The sequence below is a fragment of the Scyliorhinus torazame genome, chromosome 7 (assembly GCF_047496885.1).
Source record: "Scyliorhinus torazame isolate Kashiwa2021f chromosome 7, sScyTor2.1, whole genome shotgun sequence".
Lineage (NCBI taxonomy): Eukaryota > Metazoa > Chordata > Chondrichthyes > Carcharhiniformes > Scyliorhinidae > Scyliorhinus > Scyliorhinus torazame.
This window is the reverse complement of record NC_092713.1, coordinates 259,977,694-259,998,428: the sequence shown is the minus strand read 5'-3', so window position 1 is coordinate 259,998,428 and position 20,735 is coordinate 259,977,694. Positions and strand designations below refer to the sequence as shown.

The following is a 20,735-nucleotide window of genomic DNA, read 5'->3' as shown; positions in this document are numbered from 1 at the left end:
CTCAGTGTCTTTTTAACACAAGTCCAAAAAGTCCTCAGTTCGGCACCAGCCCCTCTCTCTTGGCGAAGTCCATCGCATCCTCGGGCTCCTCAAAGTAATGGTGCCGTCCCTCGTGTGTGACCCACAGCCGTGCCGGGTACAGCAGCCCAAACTTCACCTGCTTCTTCAACAGAATCTCTTTGACTTGCCTGTAGCCTGCCCTTTTTCTGGCCACCTCCACGCTCAGGTCCTGGTAGATGCGCAAGACACTGTTATTCCAATGGTAGCTCCGCGTGCGCTTGGCCCACTGTAGCATCCGTTCCTTGTCCAGGAACCTGTGAAACCGGACCACCATCGCTCGTGGCTGCCTCGCCAGCGCCCTGTGCGCCCTGTCCACCTCCACCGGGCGAGGGAAGACATCATCTCCCAACAGCTTCTGGAACATGCCCGCCACATACGCTGCGGCATCCTCTCCCTCAGCCCCATACGCTGCCACATCCTCTCCCTCAGCCCCCTCCGGGAGACCAACGATTCTCAAATTCTGCCGACTAGACCCATTGGCTATATTGTCCTCAGCAGCAGCTTCTACACTGCTCTTGTTTGCCCACTTCTTCAGCTGTTTGCGATTCTTTCTGCTTCTTAATTCTATACACCTATGTCTGGAGTCAGTGCCTGAGTGCCTATGCCTTCAGATCCAGCGCTCAAAAGTACAAAAAAGTCAGGGGAAAAGGTCCAAAAGTCCGACCGGATCGAGAGCCACCAAATGAGCAACTTACTCCTCCATAGCCGCCACTGGAAGTCCATTTTTGTGAATATTAGGTCATGCATCTAACAAGCAGTCTTTAGTGCTGCCAACCTTTTTGCTCCACCGGCCAAGGTGATTTTCTACCTCATTGAGTCAGAGTTTTTTTTTCTCTTGTTGATACTCTTGTCAAAATATGTTTAAAAAAGCTTAATTCCAGATTTTTAATGGGTATTGAAACAAAATCTGAATCGCCAGTGTAATTATTAAAAGAATGCTTGCCTGGTATATAAAGCACTGTAAATAATATTTTTCTTATTATATAGAAGATAAAGTCTTATTGCCCTATAGATCAACAGATGCTCCTACAGAAAGGAGCAAATAATGTAAACAGCTGCACTACTTACAGAGAATTGGGTCGGTTCAGTTTCACTGAAGGTGCCTCTATGTCACTAGAATCCAGGCTCTGCACACTTTGTCGATTAGTTTTAGAGTTAGATGACTCATTCTTGGTAGGGATGAACACAGATTCGGTACTGGAGTTTGTAATGTTGTTTTGCTTCTCTGCCAAGATAAATGCATTTTTGTTCAAATTTGATATATCCATTTATGTGGTAAAATATTGCACAACATTTTCCAACAATTGCTTTCATTACAAATTAAACAAATAGCTTAGCCCAACTCGTTTCACTGTAACAATGGATAATTAAATAGAAATTATCATTATTTTATATTACAAACTCACCTAAATACTTCCCTTGCATTGTCCAAAGGGTGTAAGCAGGCATGAATTGGACTGAAATTACCTAAAAATACTACCCAAACACACTACTGCTCTCATAGACAAGGGGCAGGATTCTCTGTCCTGTCGGCAGCGGGATCCTCCCTCCCGGCAGTCGGCCAATGGGGTTTCCCATTGTGGGCACCCGCACACCATAGACAAATCTGCGGGTGTGATTGCGCTGCCCGTGAAGCGGTGGATCCAGCCGGCGGAGAATCCAGCCCGAAGTATCTTTTCAAACCGCAGACTGTTTCTTTGTTCTGAAATGCTTCCTAGAAAGAGCTGGTATGGTTTCTAAAAGCACTTCTTTCTACCGGGGTTTCTTCTGTTCTGAGTGCTTCCTAGAAAGACCAAATGTTCAGTCTAAGTGCTGCCCCGGCACCCTGGCAATGCCAATCTGGCATTGCCCCAGGCACCCTGTCAGAGTCAATCTGGCAGTTCCAGGTTACCACAGCCTGGTTAGCATGCAAAGGGGTGGAACCTGAAGGGGGCCCTGAGTGAATCCATAGCAGAGGTGTCAATCATTTGTGCGGGGGGGGGGGGCCACTTTGTTAAAGCTCTGCCTCAGCTGATAGCTATTTCCACAGAGAAGGTAATGGAGTTGCCATTTTAACATTTACTATCTTCTTGATATATATGCGCACTGCCAACTGCCTCATGTGGCAGCGTGGAAGGTTCTGGTAGAGTGAAAGCTTCGAACTGTGGTAATCTCCATTTCTACAGTTCTAGATGGTGTCAGTGCGTCCCGCGCAACAGATGGTGCGAACTTTGACAATCGTTCTTGGGAAGCAAAGATGACAGGTTCAGTCTCCTCTAAGATGCCCAGTAATGTATGGTAATGATCTATAAACACTGGTCCGGGGTAAGGATGGGCGCCGATAAAACATCTTGGGTATCATTATACTTGCATTGTTACACTCTCCATGATCTCACATTCATCTAAATCATACAGAAAAAACATTGGCCTTCGACGTAGAGAACATTTTAAAGAACTTCTAAACTGTGATACAACCATAGATGAGGGCGCATTTGAGGAAATTCCCCAACTCCCATCAAAGATTATCTTGGACTCCCACCAAGCGTGGAAGAAGTCGAAGGCGCCATTAAATAGATGAAGAATGAAAAAGCTGCAGGAGTGGACAGGGTCCCACCGGAGATCAACATTGGAGGAAAAGAGATGACCCGTCATCTTCATTAGCGTTTGCTGAAAATCTGGGACAGAGAAGAAATTCCTTCCATGAAGGAGCTGCTGGCCCCAATATTACAGGCGATTGAAGGGCTAAAGGAGGAACAAAAGACCCAGGAGCAGGAGCTTCGGGTCGTGAAGGCAAAGGCCGCTGATAATGAAGACGAAATACAGGGCCTGGTGGTGAAGACAGAGATGCACGAGGCACAACACAAAAGGTGTGTGGAAAGGCTGGAGGTGTTGGAGAATAATGCGAGGAGGAAGAATTTAAGGATTCTTGGTCTTCCTGAAGGTGCGGAGGGGGCGGACGTCGGGGCATATGTGAGCACGATGCTTCACTCGTTAATGGGATCGGAGGCCCTGACGGGCCCATTGGAGGTGGAGGGAGCTTATCGAGTGATGACACGAAGACCGAGGGCTGGAGAAATACCTCGAACCATAGTGGTGAGATTTCTCCGATATAATGACAGAGAGATGGTCCTCAGATGGGCGAAGAAAACTTGGAACAGTAGGTGGGAGAACGCGGTGATTCCCGTATTTCAAGATTGGAGTGCCGAGGTGGCGAGAAGGAGGGCGAGTTTCAATCGGGCCAAGGCGGTGCTTCACAAAAGGAAGGTCAAATTTGGAATGCTGCAACCGACAAGACTGTGGGTCACACACCAAGGGAAGCACCACTACTTTGAGACGGCAGAAGAGGCGTGGACATTTATTGTGGAGGAGCAGCTGGAATAGGCGGGCCAGAAAAAGAACGTTTGGGACAAAGTGGGGTGAAGGGGGGGGGAAAAGTGGGGAAGGGATGATTTCTCAAGTTGTTAATCTTGCGACCCTGTAATTTTTCTCTCTTCCCCATGTCGTGGGGGGGGGGAAGGATGAGGAATTGTGGGCGCCGGCCATTAGGGGTGGGGCCAAGTGGGAAACGCGGGCTTTGTTCCTGCGCTATGGTAACCATGGCGGGAACAGGGAAGCAGGAAGGAGGGGGCCTCGCACAGTGGGGGCCGAGGTCAGCCAGAGTTTGCTGACTTCTGGGAGCAACATGGGGGGTGCAATTACGCTAGAAGAGGATCTAGCGGGGGGGGGGGGGGGGGGGATTAACTGGGTTGCTGCTGCTGGGGAGAAGGGGGAGCTGGTACGGGGTGGGGTGGTCGAGGCGGGAGGGCGCCGTCGGGGGTAGATACGGCTACGTGAGAACCGGGGGAGGAGCTGGATTAAAAAAGGGGATGGCTAGTCGACCAGGGGGGGGGGGGGTAAAGAGCCCCCCAACCCGGCTGATCACGTGGAACTTGAGAGGGCTGAACGGGCCGATTAAAAGGGCACGGGTACTCGCACACCTAAAGAAATTAAAGGCAGATGTGGTTATGTTGCAGGAGACGCATTTGAAACTGATAGACCAGGTCAGACTACGCAAAGGATGGGTGGGGCAGGTGTTTCATTCGGGGTTAGACGCAAAGAACAGGGGGGTGGCTATATTAGTGGGGAAACGGGTACTGTTTGAGGCAAAGACCATAGTGGCGGATAGCGGGGGTAGATACGTGATGGTGAGTGGCAGATTGCAAGGGGAGGCGGTGGTTCTAGTGAACGTATATGCCCCGAACTGGGATGATGCCAATTTTATGAGGCGAATGTTGGGACGTATCCCGGACCTAGAGGCGGGAAAGTTGGTAATGGGGGGAGACTTTAATACGGTGCTGGACCCAGGGCTGGACAGATCGAGGTCCAGGACCGGGAGGAGGCCGGCTGCAGCTAGGGTGCTCAAGGACTTTATGGAGCAGATGGGAGGAGTAGACCCCTGGAGATTTAGCAGGCCTAGGAGTAAGGAGTTCTCGTTTTTCTCCTATGTCCATAAAGTATATTCACGGATAGACTTTTTTGTTTTGGGAAGGGCGCTGATCCCGAAGGTGACAGGGACGGAGTACACGGCAATAGCTATCTCGGACCACGCTCCACATTGGGTGGACCTGGAGATAGGGGAGGAAAAAGAACAGCACTCGCCCTGGAGAATGGACATGGGACTATTGGCAGATGAGGGGATATGTTTAAGGGTGAGGGGGTGTATTGAAAGGTACTTGGAGCTTAACAACAATGGGGAGGTTCAGGTGGGAGTGGTCTGGGAGGCGTTGAAGGCAGTGGTTAGAGGGGAGCTGATATCTATTAGGGCACATAAAGGAAAGCAGGAGGGTAGGGGAAGGGAGCGGTTGCTGAAAGAACTTTTGAGGGTGGACAGACAATATGCGGAGGCACCGGAGGAGGGACTGTACAGGGAAAGGCAAAGGCTACATGTAGAATTTGACTTGTTGACTACGGGTAATCCAGAGGCACAATGGAGGAAGGCACAAGGTGTGCAGTATGAATATGGGGAGAAGGCGAGTCGGTTGTTGGCCCACCAACTGAGAAAGAGGGGAGCAGCGAGGGAGATAGGGGGGGTGAGAGACGAGGAGGGAGAGATGGAGCGGGGAGCGCAGAGAGTAAATGGGGTGTTCAAGGTATTCTACGAAAGCTCAGCCCCCTGAAGGGAAGGAGAGAATGATGTGCTTTCTGGATCAGCTGGAATTCCCTAAGGTGGAGGAGCAGGAGAGGGCGGGACTGGGAGCACAGATTGAGATGGAGGAGGTAGTGAAAGGGATTGGGAGCATGCAGGCAGGGAAGGCCCCGGGACCAGACGGATTCCCTGTGGAATTTTATAGGAAGTATATGGACTTGCTGGCCCCGCTTCTGACGAGAACCTTTAATGAGGCTAGGGAAAGGGGGCAGTTGCCCCCGACTATGTCAGAGGCAAAGATATCGCTCCGCCTAAAGAAGGAAAAAGACCCACTGCAATGTGGTTCCTATAGGCCCATTTCTCTTTTAAATGTGGATGCCAAGGTCCTGGCCAAGGTAATGGCAATGAGAATAGAGGAATGTGTCCCGGGGGTGGTTCATGAGGACCAAACTGGGTTTGTGAAGGGGAGACAGCTGAACACGAACATACGGAGGTTGCTAGGGGTAATGATGATGCCCCCACCAGAGGGGGAAGCGGAGATTGTGGTGGCGATGGATGCCGAGAAAGCATTTGATAGAGTGGAGTGGGATTATCTGTGGGAGGTGCTGAGGAGATTTGGCTTCGGAGATGGATATATCGGATGGGTACAGCTGCTGTATAGGGCACTGATGGGGAGTGTGGTTACGAATGGACGGGTGCTCGCCGCCATTTTGGCCCTCGCCGGTCCAATCGTCGGAGTCCCCGTCCCCGAACTCCATGTGCGATCCATGGCCGGCGCCATCTTGGATGGGGCCTCAAGCCCCCAGCGCGGCTGGCTACGCGCTGCCCGACCAAAACCCCTTGCTGCAGCTGGCCTCCGCCACGCTGGAGCAGTGTGCGCCGCCATTTTGTCCCTCCCCGCCGCCATTTTGTTCCTCCCCGCCGCCATCTTCGGAGTCCCCGGACTCCATGTGCGATCCATGGCTGGCGCCATCTTGGATGGGACCTCAAGCCCCCAACACGGCTGACGACGCGCTGCCCGACCTAAACTCCATGCTGCAGCTGGCCTCCGTTACCCTCGACCAGAGTCGGCCCCGAACGCTAGCGAAGGCCACCACGATGATCAGCATCAATGGCCACGTGACGTCGTGCCTCATCGACTCCGGGAGCACGGAGAGTTTCGTCCACCCCGACACGGTAAGGCGCTGTTCTCTGGTCACCTATCTCATCCAACAAAGGATCTCCCTGGCCTCCGGGTCACACGCGGTGCAGATAAAAGGGTTCTGCCTCGCGAACCTCACCGTCCAAGGCAGGGAATTCCTCAATTTCCACCTATACGTGCTGCCGCATCTCTGCGCAGCCACCCTTCTGGGACTGGATTTCCAGTGCCACCTACAAAGCCTGACTTTCCAATTTGGCGGCCCTATACCCCCCCTTACTGTTTGCGGTCTCGCGACCCTTAAGGTCGACCCACCTTCCCTGTTTGCGAACCTCACCCCGGATTGCAAACCCGTCGCCACCAGGAGCAGACGCGACAGTGCCCAGGACCGGACCTTCATCAAGTCAGAGGTCCAAAGGCTGCTGAAGGAAGGTGTCATCGAAGCAAGGAACATCCCCTGGAGGGCTCAAGTCGTGGTGGTAAAGACCGGGGAGAAACATAGGATGGTCATCGACTATAGACAGACCATCAATCGGTTTACGCAGCTGGACGCGTACCCTCTTCCCGTATTGCCGACCTGGTAAACAGGATTGCGCAATACAAGGTCTTCTCCACGGTGGATCTCAAGTCTGCGTACCACCAGCTACCCCTCCGTAATAGTGACCGCCAGTACACTGCCTTCGAAGCAGATGGATGGCTTTATCACTTTTTAAGGGTTCCCTTCGGTGTCACAAACGGGGTCTCGGTCTTCCAGTGTGAGATGGACCGAATGGTTGACCGGTACGGCTTACACGCAACATTCCCGTATCTTGACAACGTCACCATCTGCGGCCATGACCAGCAGGACCACGACACCAACCTCCGTAAATTTCTCCAGACCGCGCAACTCCTAAATCTGACCTACAATAAGGAGAAGTGCGTGTTTAGCACCGACCGTCTAGCCATCCTAGGCTACGTAGTGCGAAATGGAGTCATAGGCCCTGACCCCGAACGCATGCGTCCCCTCATGGAGTTCCCCCTCCCTCACTGCCCCAAGGCCCTAAAGCGTTTCCTCGGCTTCTTCAGCTACTATGCACAATGGGTCCCTAATTACGCCGACAAGGCTCGACCCCTGATCCAATCCACAACCTTCCCCCTGTCGACGGAGGCCCGCCAGGCCTTCTGCCGCATCAAAGCGGACATCGCAAAAGCCACGGTGCGCGCCATCGACGAGTCCCTCCCCTTCCAGGTCGAGAGCGACGCGTCAGACGTAGCTCTGGCTGACACCCTCAAACAAGCGGGCAGGCCCGTGGCTTTCTTCTCCCGCACTCTCCATGCCGCCGAAATTCGCCATTCCTCGGTCGAAAAGGAGGCCCAGGCCATAGTAGAAGCTGTGCGGCACTGGAGGCATTACCTGGCCGGCAGGAGATTCACTCTCCTCACGGACCAACGGTCGGTGGCCTTCATGTTCGATAATGCACAGCGGGGCAAGATAAAAAACGACAAGATCTTGCGGTGGAGGATCGAACTCTCCACCTACAATTACGAGATCTTGTACCGTCCAGGGAAGCTGAACGAGCCTCCTGATGCCCTATCCCGCGGCACTTGTGCCACCGCACAAGTAGACCGCCTCCGAGCCCTCCACGAGGACCTCTGCCACCTGGGAGTCACCTGGTTCTTCCATTTTGTTAAGTCCCGAAACCTGCCTTACTCCATCGAGGAGGTCAGGACAGTCACCAGACTCTGCCGAATCTGCGCGGAGTGCAAACCGCACTTCTACCGACCAGAGAGGGCGCATCTGATAAAGGCTTCCCGTCCCTTTGAACGCCTCAGCATGGACTTCAAAGGCCCCCTCCCCTCCACCGACCGCAACACGTACTTCCTTAACGTGATTGACGAGTACTCCCGGTTCCCATTCGCCATCCCCTGCCCAGACATGACCACAACCACCGTCATCAAGGCCCTCCAAAGTATTTTTACACTGTTCGGTTTCCCTGCATACATCCACAGTGATAGGGGGTCCTCCTTTATGAGCGACGAGCTGCGCCAGTTCCTGCTTAGCAAAGGCATCGCCTCGAGCAGGACGACCAGCTACAACCCCCAGGGAAACGGGCAGGTAGAAAGGGAGAACGGAACAGTCTGGAAGACCGTCCTGCTGGCCCTTCGGTCCAGGAATCTCCCAGTCTCCCGCTGGCAAGAAGTCCTCCCAGTGGCCCTTCACTCCATTCGGTCACTGCTATGTACTACCACAAACCAGACACCTCACGAACGTCTCCTTGTTTTCCCCAGGAAGTCCTCCTCGGGGACCTCGCTCCCAACCTGACTAGCGACACCCGGATCCGTCCTGCTGCGGAAACATGAGAGGGCGCACAAGTCGGACCCGTTGGTCGAGAGGGTCCACCTGCTGCATGCCAACCTCCAGTACGCCTACGTAGCGTTCCCCGACGGACGCCAAGATATGGTCTCCCTTCGGGACCTGGCGCCCGCCGGAGCCCCACGCGCGCCCGAGCCACTGCCCCCACCCCTCCCCCCCTGCTGCACCTGACCGGAGGGTCAGTACTGCTGCCAGAACCCCGGCCCAGCGCCGAGCAGGCACCAACGCCCCCTACAGGCACCCCTTCCTCCTGCCCATTTTTCGACCCTAGGGGTGACGAAACTGCCTGGGAGGAAGACACCACGTTCCCGGAGTCACAACTACCGGGGCCCTCACCAGGATCGCCGCCGAAACTTAGACGCTCCAGTAGGATGACCAGGTCACCCGATCGTCTGATTGCAGCACCATGAAGAAAATAAACAACACAAGAACTTTCTCCGTTACCCTCGACTGCATGGTACCTGCAATACCTGGTCCTACCATGAAAAGGCGACAGTAACACTGGCCATCACCCCGCTGGCTTTTTTTTTTTTTAAACAGGGGGTGAATGTGGTAATACCAGGTATTGCAGTACCTGAGAGAGGAATGACCATTGGCTAGACCGCGGGGTTTTCCATTGGGTAATGTACATAGCTCCGCCCTGAGGCGGGGTATAAGAACCGATGCCGTCCCAGCAGCCTTCACTTCTGTAACATCGCTGCTGGGTACAGTTCTATCTGATTAAAGCTGAATCGATATGACTCCTCGTGGTCTCAAGAGTATTGATTGTGCACCACCCATTACTTCATGGGTTGCTGTCCGAGAGAATTATTTGGCTCAGCCTGCTTTATGATTTTTACTGTTCCTGGGTGGCACACATCCCCTATGGATGTGCTAGAATGAAACTGATGTTGTAATAAATAAATTGACAGCACAGAGCCCAGTAGATATTTGTGGCCAGCTTTCTGAGCTTAGCAGCAGGCGACTGAAGGCTACCCTTCACTGCTGACCATAAAATGCAGCTCTAAGATTCTATCCAGCAGAACCAATTACTGTGTGGAGCAAAATGAAACTAAAATCCATTCCTCTCCCAGAATAGACTTTTACCAAAGCTAAACCAATAATCTCTTTTTAAAAAGCGTACTTGAAGATGGTAGGGTCCAGGACACTCATATGATAATTTTATACCAGCAAGACACAAACTATCAGATAGTCGGGGGCAGGGGGGGGGGGGTCCATCCCTGTTTTTACTAGGCGGAAAAACTGGAAAAATTCCTGAGACTGGTTAAGAACCTCATTACCATACATTTGAATGTCATGAGTGGGCCTCGCCACCCCCCCCCCCCTGTATTATCCCCCACAGATAAGTAGCCTCGGGAGGAAGACAGTCATGCCCAGGCAATACCCTGGCAGTACCCTTCTGTTGGGGAGATTGTGTGGGACCGGGGAGTCCCATGAGCGTGGGAGGTTCTTCATTTATTTATTGATTTAGGGTGCCGCTCTACCTGCATAACATCATAGGCCCCCTCAACTGTTTTTTTTAAAAGAGTGTTTGAAAATACAGCAGGAAAACCTGCCAAGGCAGCTGGTAGGCTGCCCTCTGCTTTACCTGGCGGACTTTGAAAAAAAATCAAAAAGTTTCCACCCATAAGGTCCAGGCATGGGTCCAATTCAATTCAATTACAGTTCAAGGTTATAAAGAGCCCTATACATGCTGGTAGCGTGCCTCTTATCTAAACTAATCAAGTGGCAATCAACTACTGGTTGAACTTTGCAATGGTAGACCGTATCAATGAAGCAATAATGATGGACAATTATGGACTTTGGGATGGCTGAAATAATTTGTTTAAACTAATTTTTAAACAGGTGCACTCTCAGTAGAAAACAGAAGATAATTTGCATTTAAAAGGAAACTTAAACTTGGGGGAGATTTTCCGGCTGCGTTACACCAAACACAAATCTCATTGTCAGGAAAATTTGGTGTTAGGCCCCGAAACAGGATTTGCACTAGGCACAAATCAGTTTGCAATCTCCCCAGGCCCTTTATGCTGGCATGATTTGGATCTCGCCCTGATTTGACTTAATTGTAATCTCATTAGCAGGATTAAAGTCAAATGTTCCGGCACCATTGAATTTTCCCACCTGACCGCAGGATGTCACATGGGCGCATATTACTACTAGTCTTTAAAAACAGGGACCAGGTGCCTTGGACTCCAGGAGGATGGAGGTGAGTACACCTCTCCTCTTAGTGCCAGGGTGCACCAGGGAAAAGTAACCGCTGGCCAGATGCCATGGGGGATTGGGGTGGGGCTCAGATTGGATTGAAGGGGGCCAGGTGAGGACTCTCCCACAGGATGAGGGTCGTGGTGGCCCTGTGAAGCCTTGAAGCCTGCTTTAATTGATGTTTAACACCCCTTACCTGTGCACAGCACAGCTGCAGCCTGTCTGTCCTAAAATCCTCTCACAGGACAGAGCCATTCGGCAGCTTGTCCCATGGAGAAGCATTTCACACCCATTGAAGTTTCAATAGGCTCTGTGGTTTCACTATTGCAGTATGCCTTCTTTTATCCCTTTGCACTTGCTTGTTCATATTCCATTTCACACTCCATTAACTTTCAGTCAGCTGCCGTCTGCTTCATAGGACATATGGAGGATGTTTGTTTATACCATATTTCACACCCAAAACCGGCTCAACTCAGTTTTTTTTTTGTTCTCCACTATGACAGAGCTCTGTGGCTTATTTGACAGTTTTCCCCCCCAAAAAAGCAGCTAGCTGAACTCAGATATGTGAAAGGCTACTTGAATGGTAACTTTCTCACAGCCACTGTTAGGCTGAGCACCAATCCTCCAGATTTTGCTCCTCATTGGCCTGGGAGATTAGGGCTCCTGATTTGGGCAGAAGGGGAGTAATAAGACAGTAGGTTGGTATCCTAAAGGACTGGCAGAGAGAAGAATCCTTCAATGCCAAGGGTTGACGGTTGGGGTGCAGCTAGAGCCTCACAGCAATGACCATCTGACTGTGCTGGGGGATCCAGGAACCCTGAAGGTTCACATGGGTGTCCACGTGCCACAGTGCATGTTGAACTCCACTGCTGCTGTTGTGAAGGGAGAGACCAATAACAAGGATCACATTGGTGACTATGAATGGGCATGGGCAGTGACCGTTGAAGCGATGATGTGTTTTAAGCAGCAGCTAATAGAGATGGCGCTGGCCACCGAAGATGGTGTAGGGTTGTCATCCTCCAAGATCATGAGGACAAGTGGGTTAGGAAGGATTGAGGATCACAGGAGGTATGACCTAACTGACTCTCTCTCTCCTTCTCCCATTCCTACCAAATTATGGAGTTGTCTTGAGATGGAGCCAGTGAGCTGGCGATCCTCCCAATTACTGCTCTGGAAGAAGAGAGGCGTTGTCAACTCTGACAGGGCCAACCCAGGCTGGAACCCGCTCCAGAACAACAGGAGGCTGCTCGTCAGGCTCAAGTCCCCGCCCTCCATCAGGCCAACGGGGCAGCAGACATTGAAGAAGGAGACCCCGGGTGTACAGGATCAACGAGCTGTCGGACAACATGTGCCACTAAAGTCTGTGGTTGACTAAGGAGACAGTGCAGCACCTTGCCATGTCCTTGTGGATCTGGCACCTTGTGGAGGAGGACACCTGGTCCCAGCAGGACTCAACTTTTTCTGCACTGGGTCATTTCAGGGCTTGAATGCGGACTTGTGTGGGATTGTTCAATCCTCAGCCCACAGGAGCATCCGAGAGGTGATGGATGCTCTATATTCGCAGGCCTCTGACTATTCACTTCGACATGGACCAGGCCTGCCAAGATGCCAGGGCTACAGGATTCACCACCATCGCCGGGATGCCAACTCGTGTGAGACCACCGCCTCAACATCATGCAAATGTGTCCATGTTACCCAGGAAGTGCCATGATAACTACATCCAGAGGTACTCAGAGATCCCCAGGGTCTTCAACGATCACCCCAAAATGCCAGGTGGCTCGTGGGGGACAAGGACTATCCGTTGAGGTCATGGCTGATGGTGCAAGTGCGGAGGCCTGAGACTGAAGCGGAGTCCCGTTATAACGAGGCTCACAGTGCCACCCGGACAGTGATCAAGGGATGCATTGGGCTGCTGAAGATGCAATTCCACTGCCTGGAGCGCTCTGGCGGTGTTCTTCAGTACAGCCCCCAGAGGGTCTCCTGCATTGTTGTGGTCAGCTGTGCCCTCTATAACCTGGCACAGCATGGGGTGACATTATGTACGAGGAGGAACGTGCCGCTTCCTCTGATGAGGAAGAGGACAGGAGGGAGTAGGGGAAGGTCCAGAGGAGGACCCAGAGAATGAAGGACAGGCAGCGGCCAGGGTGTGCCTGACCAGGAGGACCAGGGAGACCCTGATAGCATCCAGATTCTCGGATTTGGAGGCTTGGTGTCCGGCAGCTCCACAACAGCAGCACCCCCCTGTCCAGACCCTTTCTCTCCCATTTCCAAAATGAGTCATTTGTAAAGGCAGGAGAGTGATATCAACTCACTGTGAGGTAGGTTGTGATGCCCCTCAGATTTGGCTTATGTCTGACTCTTATCTGTCTGTGGACTCCCGGGCTCATGTCTGAGGGAGGGTTGGGGTACATTTCTATGTCCCACTGCTCCAAGGGGGAAAAGGGGCAAGGCTAAGGTTTCACTGAGTGAAGAAGCAATGATGTCTGTTATTGTGGGTCTCATGGGGTTGAACTGTTGGGATTGCTTAGAGGACCTGAGTTCAGATGGTGATATACCTCCCTGTGGGATGGGGTCAAACACAGAGGCAGTGTGGATTTGAGGTGCAAAATTCTTTAATGTGATGAATCGTTACAGTGTTACATTATCTACTCACTTATTAACGGTGTCTGATTTCACCTATGCCTACTCGGTGCTCCTAAGACGTCTTAATCTTACGAGGCCTACCACCACATCTAGGTGTTATCCCAGGATGCGCATCACAGGTGGAAGCAGCCAGCTGTCTTCTGCGCCCTGAGATGCCCTTGGCGGGCATCCTCTGGAGAGTCTGGACCTAGAGGGACCTGGCTGACTTTCGGATGTCACTAGTATTGCCATGTCACCCTGTTCTGCCCGCTGCCTGAGATGTGCCTGCGTTAGGAAGAGCGGATTCAGAAGGGCTGCAGACTGCCAGGGTCTCCTTGTGGAAGGCCTGGGATGGATTCCAGAGTTTCCTCCTCACCCGGGGTGCTCGTGGGCCCCTAGGCTACTCCTTGGGATAGAGGGGCAGCTGGAGTGAGTTCCAGAAGCCTCTGCGTCACTTGTGCTGCCAGACCGGGAGGCCCTCCATTGTCTGCACCATAGTGTTGATGTCCTCAGCCATGGTTCTCAAAGATTGAGCCATGCCTCGGACTTCACCACTCGTGGCCCAGGTCAGCCCTATTGTGGTCGGCAACCATGCAGTGTTGGCCTAGGTGCCACACAATGCCGGCGACATCTTCTGCAACTGAAGGCATTGGGACTCCTCCAATCAGCCTTGCAATTGCAGGAATGTCATTGACAACCATTCCTGGATTTCTCAGCTCTGCCTCTGTAGCTCCAGCAGCTCAGGAAGATACTTTTCCAAAGGCACAGAATCTGGGTGGGAGCTTACTGTTTCCTGGGGTTCAGCAGACCTCTGACTGCCCGAGCCACTGGATGTTCCTGTCTCCACCTGATTTGCATCAGCAGCTCCGTGGTGCTCACCAGATAGTGACCCTGAAGCCTGTCTGCTAAGATCGCCCACCGAGGTGTGTGTCTGTGCTGGTGCAGGTGATGGATGTGGCGCCTTTTTGTTATATTCCTCGGAGCTCTCTTCCGAGGTGCTGTTGAGGGTTGCAGGGGGGATGTTGTGACTCCGGATGGCCCGGCCTTATCAGATGGTGATCCTGCAAGACAAGGGACATGGGTTCAGTTAATAGGAAGGAGAAGGGTCTGGGCAACTGACAACTCACTTGGGACAGGTCATATGGATCCTCACTTCTCAGGCACAGTCAGTCACTGCTCTCAGATTCTAGCATCTGCAGTAATTTGCTTTCATCCAGTCACGACTCTCTCCTGGCCCTCTCTTGCGATCTCCGCCGCCCTTTCCTCATGGGGGGTGAGGAGTCGTAACTTGGGCATCCACTCACCCGTCTTCTCCCTCTCACTTTTATTATGGGTTATCTTCTCCTGCAGGGACACAAAGAGGACATTGTGAGCTGGACGCCTTGCGGGTCGAGGTCTACAGCAAAGTAGCATATGTGGGCACCGTGCCTAGACAGGAAGGGGTTGTGATGAGGAGTACCAGGGGGTTCTGAGGAAGATGCCGGGAGGTTGGGTGTTGGGAGGCTGCACGTGGCAGCGAGTGGATTAATGGTGACATTCCAGGTTAATAGATGCGACTGAGATGAGGCTGATGCCAGGAGGAGACAGGTGGGAATTCACCCTTGCAGCTTGTAGGAGGTCATTCATTTACTTTCAACATTGAACACCAGGCCTCCTTATCTGGCTGCTGGCACTGGCTGCAACTGCCACTGCATCCCAGGCAGAATTACTCACCTTACTTTAAGGTCTCCTACGGGGTACAGTGTGCCCCGCCTCTCAACCACGGTGTCCAGAAGCCTGTTGAGGTCTCCCTCCAGACAATAAGGAGCAGGTCTCCGCGCTGCCGTTCTCCTGGCTTGACTTGGAGTGAGTGCAGAGGGACCGTTTCATGCAGCTCCCCCTTGTTAGTAGTGCACAGATGAGTCCCAGATCGGGTGAATCAGCCTGGGGACTCCAGCTCGGCATGTTTCACATGGGAGTTCATTTATTTTGCTAAATGTGGGAAGATTTGGATCAGTTTCACGCTGGCCAAGCTGACAGGAATTGCAGCGGCTTTCGAGACGAAAATGACACTCATTTTTCGTGAGAATTCTGCCCCTTATAAAATTGAGAACACTACAAATTAGCTGAACAGATTATTTCATAATACTCTTGGATCCTCTGTCTGCCAGCTGTAGCAATCTATATTTCAAGCAGAACTGATGATTTACCAAATTACCTGAGAATTTTTTTAATCCACAAAAAGATGTTTTTATTTTTGCAATTATTAAGATAACTTCTTTATTCACCCAGGAATCATTTTTGTGTCAGAGGTGAAGCTGCAATTGATGTCTATCAGTTTAATTCCACACAAATTCTTAAAAAGTGAGGAATTGACAGGCCTGAAATACTGGTTTGGAGGTTGTGGTAGTCTGTGTAGAGGTATTACGGTAGCTGGTAATGCTGGAACACCATTGGTAGATATTGTATGTTTCCTATTGGTCAAGCTGTATGGTAGCTCCGCCTTTCAAGGCGGGGTAAAAGAGCCCGTGCCGCCCCAGCAGCCGCCTTTCTGTACCTGAGCTGCTGGGGAAAACATCTAGCCTTCAGTTGGACTACAACATCGCTTTAGTGGTCATTGATCATTTATCAGAGGTTTTCAATTGGAATCTAAGGTTTTGAAATTGGTCACCTTAACCACATATGCTCACAATTAACACATTTAACTGCTAGCTAAATTGACTATACAAGGAATCATCTATAAAACCAACCTTAATTAACTTCTCTGTATCATGTGACTTATGTGTAAAACAAAGAATCATGAAATAACTCTTCAAAATCAAAGTCACCAGGAACAGCAAGTATTTCCTCAAAGAGGACTTTGTGCGTATGCTAAACATCAGTCTGTTCAAACAATTAAAAGAAAAAGAATATTGGTCTGGGTAATGTCTTCATTTATTAACCTGGGGGATCTCCCACGCCATCGGAGGTGCCTGGATGGCCAAGGGTAGGGCAGAGAAACCCCCTGGCCCTCCTCCGGAACTTGGGAACCTTGGCACTGCCAGGCTGCACCTTGGCAACCCCCACCCTGTCACTATCAAGATGTATGGCTGGCACTGCCAAGCTGGCAGGAGCACTGCCAAGGATTCAGTGCAAGGGTGCCAGGGTGACACTGCCAAGGGACCTAGGGGGCTATGCCCATGAAAGGAGGGTGGAGGGGAAGTATGAAGGGTGGGGGGATGCAGGCAGTTAAGAAGGGGTTCTGGGAAGTTGGAAGGGGTGATGGGTGGGGGCTCTGGATTGGGTGGGGCTGTCAGGGAGTGTGGGGGGCTGAAGGGGTTGCCCCAGGGACCCCATAGCGGGGTGTCCTCACTTGTTGTGTGTGGGGTAATGTCCATGTGTGTGGGGTGAGTTGGGGACTGATGTACCATCAATGACCATGAGACAAGAATGGTGAAACAATTGAGGCTTTATTGCAAAAGATGTTGAGCCTCCTGCAGCTGGAACCAGAATGGGAGCAGCGCAGGAGAGCATACACTTTTATACGGCGCCTGCTGGGAGGAGCCAGCAGGTTGGGATTACTGTGGTACCTGTAATACAGTGGCAGTACCGTAATACGCGTAGTGTGTTACCAGAGGTGTTTACCACATTCACCCCGATTAAAAAGAGTCCGGCGGGGGTGAAGAACAACGTTACAGATGTAGTCTGTCGGGGGATTTGGCCCTCTACTGCGATCGCCTCAGTCCTGGTGGTGGTGTGGGCGCCGATGTGGGCACTGCGACTCCGGGAGCATGTTGTCCTCTCCATCGTCACCCCGTAGTGGATCCAGTGAGGGGACGGATACTGCTGGGGTGGGGCTGCGGTGAGGTTCGCTGGTGGGAGGGTGGGCGGCGCAGGGGTGAGGGAGGCAACCGGAGGGGGGAGAAGCGGTACCAGGTCGGGGGTTGTGGGTGGGGACCCAGCGGGTGCCAGGTCCCGGAGGGAAACTGTGTCCTGTCGCCCTTCGGGGTATGCCACGTAGGCGTACTGTGGGTTCGCATGGAGGAGGTGGACGTTCTCAACCAAGGGATCCGATTTTTGGCTCCTCACATGCTTCCAGAGGAGGACGGGCCCAGGAACGGTCAGCCATGTTGGGAGCGAGACCCCGGAGGTGGACTTCCTAGGGAAGGCAAACACATCTTCGTGAGGGGTCTCATAGTAGCGGTGCACAGGAGCGACCGGATGAAGTGGAGCGCGTCGGGGAGGACCTCCTGCCAGCGGGAGACCGGGAGATTCCTAGACCGAAGGGCCAGCAGGACAGCCTTCCAGACCGTCCCGTTCTCCCTCTCCACCTGCCCGTTTCTCCGGGGGTTATAGCTGGTTGTCCTGCTCGAGGCGATGCCCTTGCTGACGCAGCCGGTCACTCATGAAGGAGGATCCCTGATCGCTGGATGTAGGTGGGAAAACGGAACAGGGTGAAGATGCTGTGCAGCGCCTTGATGACCATGGCAGAAGTCATGTCGGGGCATGGGATGGCGAATGGGAAACGGGAGTACTCATCAATAACATTGAAAAAGTGCACGTTGCGGTCGGTGGAGGGGAGGGGCCCTTTGAAGTCCATGCTGAGGCGCTCAAAGGGGCGGGAGGCCTTCACCAGGTGCGCTCTATCTGGCCGGTAGAAGTGCGGTTTGCAGTCCGCGCAGACTGGAAAGTCTCTCGTCACGGTCCGGACCTCCTCGATGGAGTAAGGCAGGTTGCGGGCCCTGATAAAATGGAGAACCGGGTGACCCCCGGGTGGCAGAGGCCATTATGGAGAGCTCGGAGTCGGTCCATTTGTGCGCTGGCACATGTACCGCGGGATAAGGCATCTGGGGGCTCATTGAACTTCCCCGGGCGATACAAGATCTCATAGTTGTAGGTGGAGAGCTCAATCCTCCACCTCAAGATCTTGTCATTCTTGATCTTGCCCCGCTATGTATTGCTAAACATGAAGGCAACCGACCATTGGTCAGTGAGGAGAGTGAATCTCCTGCCGGCCAGATAATGCCACCAATGTCGCACAGCTTCCACAATGGCTTGGGCCCCCTTTTCGACAGAGGAGTGCCGAATTTCAGAGGCATGAAGGGTGCGGGAAAAGTAAGTCACGGGCCTGCCCGCCTGGTTGAGGGTGGCAGCCAGAGCCACGTCTGATGCATCGCTCTCCACCTGGAAGGGGAAGGACTCGTCAACCGCGTGCATCGTGGCTTTGGTGATGTCCGCTTTGATGTGGTTGAAGGCCCGGCGGGCCTCAGCCGTCATGGGAAAAACTGTGGACTTGATGAGTGGGCAGGCCTTGTCCACATAATTGGGGACCCACTGGGCGTAATATGAGAAAAACCCCAGGCATCGTTTCAGGACCTTGGGGCAGTGGGAGAGGGGGAGTTCCAGGAGGGGGCGCATGCGGTCGGGACTGGGCCCTAGGACTCCATTTTCCACAACGTAGCCAAGGATGGCTAAGCGGTTGGTGCGGAAAACGCATTTCTCCTTATTGTACGTGAGGTTAAGGAGTTTGGCGGTATGGAGGAATTTTTGGAGGTTTGCGTCGTGGTCCTGCTGATCGTGCCACAGATGGTGACATTATCTAAGTACGGGAATGTGGCCCACAGCCCGTACTGGTCAACCATTTGGTCCATCTCTCGCTGGAAGACTGAGACCCCATTGGTGACGCCGAAGGGAACTCTCAGGAAGTGATAGAGGCGGCCATCTGCTTCGAATGCAGTGTATTGGGGGTCCTCCGGGCGGATGGGGAGCTGGTGGTAGATGGACTTCAAGTCAACTGTGGAGAAGACTCGATACTGCGCAATCTGATTGACCATGTCAGATATGCGTGGGAGAGGGTACGCATCGAGCTGTGTGTACCGATTGATATGTCGATGACCATCCTGTTTTTCTCCCAGTCTTGACTACCACCACTTGAGCTCTCCAGGGGTTGTTACTGGCCTCAATGATCCCCTCCCGCAGAAGCCGTTGGACCTCTGACTTGATAAAGGTCCTGTCCTGCGCACTGTACCGTCTGCTCCTCGTGGCGACGGGCTTACAGTCCGGGGTGAGGTTTGTGAACAGTGAAGGCGGCTCGACCTTAAGGGTCGTGAGGCCACAAATGGTGAGGGGCGGCTGGGTCCGCCGAATTTCAGAGTAAGGCTTTGGAGGTGACATTGAAAATCGAGACCTAGTAACAGGGCAGCGCAGAGAAGGGGGAGGATGTAGAGCCTGAAGTCGCTATACTTTGCGCCCTGAACGGCGAGGGTCGCGATGCAGTACCCCCGGATTTACACGGAATGGGATCCGGAGGCCAGGGAGATTTTCTGGGTGACGGGGAGTACCGGGAGGGAGCAGCACCTTACTATAGCAGGGTGGATGAAACTCTCTGTGCTCCCAGAGTCAAAGAGGCAGGTTGTTTCGTGCCCATTGATCTTTACCATCGTCATAGCGGTCGCGAGATTGCGGGGCCGAGACTGAGCAAGGGTGATGGAAGCGAGCTGCGGAGGATGTTGGGAGGTCCCGGGCTGATCAGCAGTGGCGGAGGTATCGGCGGGCCGCGAACAGCCAGGCGAGCAAGGGTCCTGAGGCGCGGTCCAAGATGGCAGCGCCCACAGGGCACACATGGCGGGAGATATAAAAGATGATGGCGCCCACATGCCGCACGTGGCTTGTGGTGGAGAAGATGGCGGTACCCCTGGATCACACGTGGGGGGGGTGTAGCGATGCTGGGCCTGGAAACAGCAGCAACCGACCGGGCCTGGCAAACGGAAACAAAGTGGCCCTTCTTCCCACACCCGTTGCAGGTCGCGCTCCGTGCCGGGCAGCGCTGCCTGGGATGTTTGCTCTGGTCACAAAAGTAACATTTGGGCCCTCCGGAGTTGGTTGACTGCCGCGCGGCGCAGGCTTGCGGTGCAATCGAGTCGGCCACCCACGATGGGGCCCACGATGCCCACGAGGGTGCCGCGCGGTCGGAGGTGTAGGCCTCCAGATTACGGGAAGCCACTTCTAGGGAGTTAGCAAGCTGCACAGTCTCTGCAAGGTCGAGCGTACCCTCTTCCAATAGCCGCTGACGAATGTAAGTAGACTTAATGCCCGTGACATAAGCGTCTCTGATTAATAGTTCGGTGTGTTGGACTGCCGAAACTGCCTGGCAGTTACAGTTCCTACCGAGTATCCGTAGAGTCCGCAAAGAATCATTCTGAGACTCACCCGGGAGTTGCCGTCTCGTGGCCAGGAGGTGCCTGGCATACACTTGATTCACTGACTTGATGTACTGTCCCTTTAGTAGCGCCATTGCT

At 53.0% G+C, this 20,735-nt stretch overlaps 1 protein-coding gene across 2 annotated transcripts in view; it reads right to left on the bottom strand.

The window, feature by feature from the left end:
* The window catches only part of LOC140426992 (rho GTPase-activating protein 26-like), a 315,317-nt gene that overhangs the window by 78,163 nt on the left and 216,419 nt on the right, over window positions 1-20,735 (bottom strand). For both annotated transcript variants that reach the window (XM_072512347.1, XM_072512348.1), the window contains exon 20: window positions 1,129-1,285. In XM_072512347.1, coding sequence (XP_072368448.1) covers window positions 1,129-1,285 — 157 coding nt within the window. The remainder of the gene's footprint in view (window positions 1-1,128; window positions 1,286-20,735) is intronic.